This window comes from Cricetulus griseus, unplaced genomic scaffold (genome assembly GCF_003668045.3).
Source record: "Cricetulus griseus strain 17A/GY unplaced genomic scaffold, alternate assembly CriGri-PICRH-1.0 unplaced_scaffold_83, whole genome shotgun sequence".
Taxonomy (NCBI): Eukaryota; Metazoa; Chordata; class Mammalia; order Rodentia; family Cricetidae; genus Cricetulus; species Cricetulus griseus.
Window position 1 is genome coordinate 93,455 of NW_023277425.1, and position 7,561 is coordinate 101,015.

The window sequence follows — 7,561 nt, forward strand, 5'->3', positions numbered from 1 at the left end:
AGAGCTGTTTTAATGATGTCACTGAGAATGTTTTGCTCCCAGATGATAACTGAGGAGCTAATTTTTTTAAAAAATGGTGTCAAGTACCACAAGAGTAACAGAACTGTTTTCTGGGTTTTTGTTTTATACATTTATGTGGTTGTTGTTTGTTTTTGTTTTTTGTTTTTTGTTTTTGTTTTTTAAATGGAGTGTGCTGGATGTCTCAACAACTTTGTTCAAATAACTGCAGAACATGGAAAAGCTGTTGCTGTTATTGATGCATAACATGGCCTTTATTCCTCTCTCTCCCTGTCTCTCTGTCTGTCACTCTCTCTCTCCATATATATATTAATTGAAAGAGTTCACTGGGATCCAAAGGGATATGAAATAAGGTTAAAATCACTCCTTGAAACCCTGGACAAGAGTTCATTTGTTTCATACAATAAACGTCTTCAAGTGATAAAAATTGAAACACTTTACTGTCCTTTAGGAGGTTTCTTTATAGTTTGTGAGATGTACCCAGGTAGATTACTTGTCATTTTTGCTCATCTAAAGGTTATTCCTTTTAGACTTGATTCTTGAATATCTTTGAGGGTTTCCAAAAATTTTTCATCACTGGCATCATCACTGAGTGTGCAGATCCTCTGGTCAGCAATCGACAGCGTATGTTTTTCAGGATTGGGCAAGCACCTACAAGACACAGAATATTATAGACCCATGTAAAAGCTTGGTGAGAGTTCCACTTTCCCCAAGGAGAAGACCTGTGTTGATGGCAGGTTTACTTTTAGTGTAATTGGAAAACTGAAGAGGCAGGTATAATGCACATGTCTTCCAAAGTGACCTCCCCTAGGCCAACATCATTATTGGCTCTTCAGCAAGTTTATGAGATATACCCTGGTAGATTACCTGTCATTTATCCTCCTCTAGAGGATTTATTTTTCAACTCAAATCTTGATTAAATTAGATGGTATCCAATATCATTAGGGTCTCTTCAGGAGGTCTGATTTCAGGGAATAATTTCTCATGGTTTCCCTAGTACTTTGCAGGAACCCTGCTCTAGGAGTCAAGGAGGAAATGTATCCTCCAAGCAACAAGTCTACACATAGGCAGTCTCCTCTGTGAACTACAGCTAATGTCCTCTTTTCTACATTATTCAGGATACATACTGGTGAAAATCAGCTTCCATAAAAGATCCTGTCGAAAAGACCTGGCAAATAGCAGGAGAGAAAAGAATGCCATTAACAGACCTGGAGTAGACCTATGGGATCCCTGACACACCCTACCAAACTGGTCATCTTGGCAGTTTCAACAGGCCAATTGGCATACTGAAGTGTGTCCCAATCAAGCACATTATGTCCAAAAGAGTATCTCAAGGACTCACTGTCCTCTGTGAGGAGGATACCTGTGGATAGTTTTGGGATGATGTTTATGAAAGTCCTGCTATAAGCAGCTGCTACTGATTGCACAAGACCCTGCTCCATACAGCAGACAAAATGTGAGGGAGGGAGGGGCTAGCAGTAGGGGGCCTCAGCCAACATCTGTTTTCTCAGAAGAAAAGAATAAATGCAGGACCATGACTTTCATAGCAGGGACACACAAAGTTCCCATCAGAATCAAGGCCAATGTTAGGATACAGAAATAAACAACACATCTGTTCATACTGAGTATTGCCTTCTTAATCACAAGCATCTGTGTCTAGAGCCAGTGATTTTCTTAGGTCACCTGTCCTGGGTTAGACAAACCAGGCTACAGGACCCAAGTTAACTTTTGCCAGGGCCTGGCTTCAGTAATGTACACCAGGACAGGCACTAGCCTTAGTAATCAGCCAGTGATATAAAAAGCTATGCCACATAAGCAAGAAGTTCAGTAGCTTTGTGCTAGATTTCCTTGCAAGGCTCTGTCCATCCTCATGTATGTGGTTCCTCATCCCAGTACAGAGTAAGTAACTGGCCAGTTTCAGATTGACTGTCCTACAGTACAGGTGTGACATGATGTTCACCTGCTCTACATAAACTCTTCCTCCTTAAACTTTAGGAGATATAGTGTGATAGGGGAAAGATGCTCCACTTGCCACAAGTTATGCCGAGATCCCTCTCAATGAATGACTGTGTTGTCTCTCATTATGACTTTGTCTCTCTGCATGACGAACTCAATGACCATTTTCCTTGGAATTTTAAAAGGCCTGCTTTGGCAGCCTCATGCTTATGTGTCTGTAGATCATTGTCAAGGGTAGACCACATCACAGAAACACCTGACATACAACAGGACTTGATTGGTGGTCTGAGTGCTGCCTTTAGCCTTATGGGGCCAACAGATGTGTCCTGCCCTTCAGTCCCTTCTGGGTGGCCACTATTCATTGCAGACTGCAATAATCTGCCTGGAATATGTAGATGACATCACTAAAGACAACTTTCACAGGAGGACACCCAAGTACAAGGTCTGGCAGAATTCCTCAACTCTATGGTCAATAGGTTCTGTCTAGATCCGACCTCAGATGTTAGATCTGAATGAAAAGTATTTTCAAGACTGTGGACTAAGTCATGTTTCTCCTCTGCTCCAAGACAGGCAAGCAATACCCACCTTCCAAAGTGGAGCCATATCCCTGATTTCCATCCACAGTGGTACCAATTTCCTTCCAGTTTGATGTCATATTCTTGTTAGGAGACAAATATGCTTCTGACAAATGCCCCACAGTAAGAGGTCCTTCACCAATAGTCAAATGACACAGCATCATGCAGGGGTCTGTGAGTCCTATGAAAAGAGGGACAAAGGGATGTAGGTAGGCTGTAAACAGGACAGCAAAGAAGGGAGCCTGAGGATTGAGAGGCTCACCTTTCCCCCAGTGTTATAAAACATCTACCATGGACCTCATCTTGAAGGTAAAGAAAGAAAATAAGCATTGCTGTGGTAAATCCATGGAGACTATCCCATCAGGACTTCTAAATTAGGGGCAGATTGGAGTTGAATTTTGGTACAATGTTTCATTCTGAGAAGAATGCCATGGAAGTCCACCCATGGGACTTACCCTTGCTAACTATGTAGTCTAAGGAGAATCCTGTGGAAGAATATGGCTTACCTCCTACTGTACTGGACTTCTCTCCTGGGTTAATAAACAAACTGCCATCTCAACTACCTGCAGGGCTCCCAAGTCGGCTGTCTGTGTCACACCAGGGAAATTCCTATCCCATGTCTCAAACTTCATAGAGTCTTATCACTTCAGAAGATAGAGATATAGGAAAAACACAGTCTTAAGTACTTAGAAATATGTAGTTTATATTCTTGACTCTTATTTTCTTCTGAAAAATCCATTTGCAATTGTTTCTTCCCCTCACACTCTTCCATAGCCTTTGGAGTTTTCTTCCCCCGAAACTTTTAATCCCCTCTTATCCTTTCCTTTTTTAACTAATTAATTCTTGATGCCTCTGCCATGTGTGCTTCTCATCTTCTGTTTTGTAACTTCAGCTAAGTCATGGGTGATTTTTGCAGAGGACTTTAGAAAATACATTGACTAATAAACACAGGAGTGCATCTTGGGCACCCCACGGAGCTGCATGTGTGGGACTGCACTGCTCCCCACTTCCACTGGTTCCACTTCCTTCTGAGAACCATGGCTTCTTCTGGAGGCTGGCACACAGCAGCATAGTTGTCTCAGACAATTTCCAATTGTCTTCTTCACCCTCTTCTAAACCTCGGGATAGACGGCTCTCAGAGGCTACAGTTACACCTCTAGGAGGAGCATCTTCACAGCTGGCCTTAGAGGTAACCGGAAGGGAAGGTCTCCGGATTTCAGGGATTTCTTCAGGAGGGACATCTTCAAAGATGTTATTCGATGTTTCCTGAAGGAAAGGTCTCGGGATTTCACATAGGTCTTTAGATCGGACATCTTCAAAGCTGTTACAGCTCTAGATTTCAGGTATGCCTTCAAGGAGGACATTGTCAAAGCTCTCCCGGGATGATTGCTGAAGAGAAGATCTCTGGATTTCACCAATGTCTTCAGGAGGGACATCGTGAAAGCTGTTCTTGGATGTTTCCTGAATGGATGAAATCTGGATTTCAGTTGTAGCCTCAGAAGGGACATCTTCAAAGCTGTTCTTAGATTTTTCCCAACCAGATGATCTCCGGATTTCAACTTTGCCTTCAGGAGGGACATCTTCAAAGCTCTCCTTTGATGTTGCCCGAAGGGAGTATGTCTGGATTTCAGGTATGCCTTCAAGAGGGACATCACCAAAGCTGTCCTTGGATGTTGGCTGAAGAAAACCCCTCTGGATGTCGTATGTGGCAGTGGTGTTCACAATGGGAGGGACCTCCCTGTAGCTTCCTGACATCTGAGTGTCTGAGCCATTGTTGGGTGTGTTCACTTCCTGGGGTGTTTCACAGGAACAGAAGAATGCAGAAGAAGTACTCTCAGAAGACAGGGATCTGGAGGATGAGGAATTGCAAATCATGCTATCCAGTGCCAAACATCTGCTCTTGAGATAAGTATGCTTACGAGCAATTTTCGGGGTGGGGGTGGATGTTTGTTTCCCTTGTGCTGGCAGCACAAGCTGGCAGGCATGCTCAGGCTTCTCTTCCTCTTCTACCTTGATCCATTGTCATCATGCACCTGGTGTTCCTCCACCAAGATGGAAAGAGCAAGCTCACTCAGTCTCCTCTGAGTTGGAAAGCTAGTGAGAGCATCTGCTGGGGACATAGGAACACGGGCCGGCAAGAATTTGGCAGCATATTTATACTGGTCCCACGGTGACTTGTGGTTTAAAATTAGGTATGTGGCCATGATGTTATTGAATTTCTTCTCACGTAAGGAAGAACTAATGTCCTTGGGGTGGTAGCCCATTCTCCCCATAGGCACCACAATGCTGGGATTCAGGTTGTTCCAGAGTGCCTCTAAGGATGGTGTGATTTTCCCAAATTCTTGCTTCGTCTTGAGCCACTGGTCCTGCCTAATGTCAACTATCTTGGGCCTCTGCTCAGACTTCAGAGTGAACAACTGCACAATGATGTTTGCTATGTTTTTGCAAAGGGTGTTAGGGAGGTGGTACTTGGGATCCAGCATCTCCTCCTTCATTTCTGAATAGGTGTTGGCTTTGAAGGGAAAGGATGCAGTCACCATTATATATAAAACCACTCCCATGCTCCAGATGTCAACTGCCTTTGCATCGTATTCCTTGCCAGAGAACAACTCTGGAGCACAATATTCCAGGGTTCCACAGAAGCCCTTGGTACCCTGTCCAGGGGTGACTCGGGTGGCCAGGCCAAAGCCGCACAGCTTGATGTTGCCTTTGTCATCAAGCAGGATATTATCTAGCTTGATGTCTCTGTGCGCAATGCCATTGTCATGGCAGTAGTGAACTGCACACACAAGCTGGGTAAAAATGTGCTGGGCCTGCTCCTCCTGCAGACAACCCACCCTCCCAATATAGCTCGCCAGATCTCCACGAGCAGCATGTTCCAACACTATATAGGTGTATTCTTTGGTGTTGATGATATGGAACAGCTTGATAATATACGGGTGGTCCAACGTTTTATACATGCCGATTTCTGTTTGGATGCTGAAGTCATTTTTGGTTCCATTTTGTATGTTGTGTTATTCTTTAGGAGAATATTTTCTATCACTTGGTGAATTACTCCTCAAAGTCCTGTGTGCAGTTTTTACATTTCCCCAGTATTCCTGCCTAACCTGCAACCAGTTCTTGGAAGATTAGTTGTTTTTTGTGTGTTTTTTAAAAACTTCACACATTAATCATCTAGTCTCTCGTGCCAACTTCCTTCCTACTTGTGCCTCAGCTTATCCCATGTAAGCCGCAAACATGATACATTTAATGAGTAAAATGCATGCATATGTGTGGTTTTGTGCTCATACATAGACACCTGTGTTTTTCACCTACTGAGTACAGTTAGTTTGTTTATTTGTATGGGAATGTAGAACAGACCACTGGGGACTGAACAACCTAAGTGGGATCTTGTCCCTGGAGGAAACTTATTCTCCCTGTCCTCTCGGGAATTCATAACCTGTAACACTTCTGGTAGTGTTCAATATGGAATTTAACCTGATTTCATTTTCATGTGAACTGTTGATGTCGTAATTGTCTTACATTTGTAATCACCTTATTGAGAGACACAAATAACCTATCCCATAATACAAATAATTGCACCTTCAAAAGTCTAGCTTTAGCATGGTATAGTAACTTTTCTGCATTTTGATCAGTTGTGGGTGTGTGTAAAAGTATGGCATTTCAAAAGGAAGGAATTTTGATGAGGTTCAGCTGTTGTATTTATCTCTGTGTTCAAGAACATACATTTGGGATACAGTTAGATATCATACTGGTTTAAGAAAATGGAAGTAGCAGTTTTCTTCTACTCACTAGTCCATATCCACTCCAGCCAAGTTTTTTTCTCTAGGTTTACAATACCAAACATGTTTTCCTATAGATAGACATGTATTGAGAACAGAAAATTCTAATTAAATTTAGGGTTTTCAATTTTTCCGGAGACAAGCAGATTAACCATTGAAGATGATGGATGCTTCCTTCTAATTGTCACTGATATGAAACAAGAGAACACCATCCTCGGACCATGAGACATTTCAAAAAAAAAACAATAAAAGGAGGAGGATCCAGAGCTTGTTACTGAGCACACAAGCAGCCATGTGTTTAATTCTGAGGACCACATTTGGCCTTGTTAGTAGCGCATGACTGTATTCCAATCTCTCATGGGATTTAGAAGGAACATTAGTTCAAGGTCCTCTTCAGCTACATAGAGAGTTTGGCATCAGGCTGATACACAGGAAACACTGTCTCTAAATAAATGTACTTCTGCAAATAAGTAAAATCTTGGAGGGTGGCTGATAGGTGGTTATACAACTACTGTTATCAGATATGTCAAGGCAGGGCAATGACACGCGTCCTACCTTCCATAAATGAGATACCAGCTTAGATTTCACAACATCCAGGAGTGGGAATACCTAGATAGTTGTGAATTAAGGAAGGCTTTCTGGTGGTGATTGCTGGTTTCTGCATGCAGAGTCCTTTTACAGCCCCCAAACTATGCACAATGTAGCCATGCAACCGTTGGCAGCTGTAGGTGAGGGGTAATCACCTGTCAAAATGGATCCAGGGTCTAAAAGATAGCCTCGAGAAAAGCTATCCTGATGCAGGGAGAGAGCCTGAGAATTAGAGAGGACACACATCTAGGAAAGGTTCCAAAAGGAGAAGGCACAGTCCCTGGAGTGGGCTGACAGGGAGTGACAGGGTGGTGGGAGAAGGCACAGGCCCAAGAAGGTGTTGGATCAGAGTGGGTGCTGAGGGGAAGCCACCAGGCAGAAGATGTGGAGGAGTTGGGATTAGGAACAGGGTCAGGTTCCCCATATGTTAGTGGTAACAATTTCTTTCCATCTGGTTTTGTCATGGAATATCTTGTTTTCTCCATTTACAGTGATTGAAAACTTTGCTGGCTATAGTACTCTGGGCTGGCATCTCAGTTCTCTCAGAGTTGGTAGAATATCTATCCAGGTCCTCTGGCTTTCTGAGTTTCCATGGAGAAGTACAATGCAATTCTGATAGGTTTGCCTTTATATGCTACTTGG

General features: G+C 43.0%; 1 protein-coding gene across 1 annotated transcript; it reads right to left on the reverse strand.

Moving 5' to 3' along the window:
- Positions 1–4,555: 4,555 nt before the first annotated feature.
- Positions 4,556–5,509, reverse strand: LOC113838440 (sperm motility kinase X-like). Its single transcript, XM_027434131.1, has one exon. The coding sequence runs from the start codon at positions 5,507–5,509 to the stop codon at positions 4,556–4,558; it is 954 nt and encodes a 317-aa protein (XP_027289932.1).
- Positions 5,510–7,561: the final 2,052 nt, after the last annotated feature.

Coding starts and splice junctions, on each gene's coding strand:
- LOC113838440 (XM_027434131.1), bottom strand. CDS start 5,509: ATGTATAAAACGTTGGACCACCCGTATATTATCAAGCTGTTCCATATC.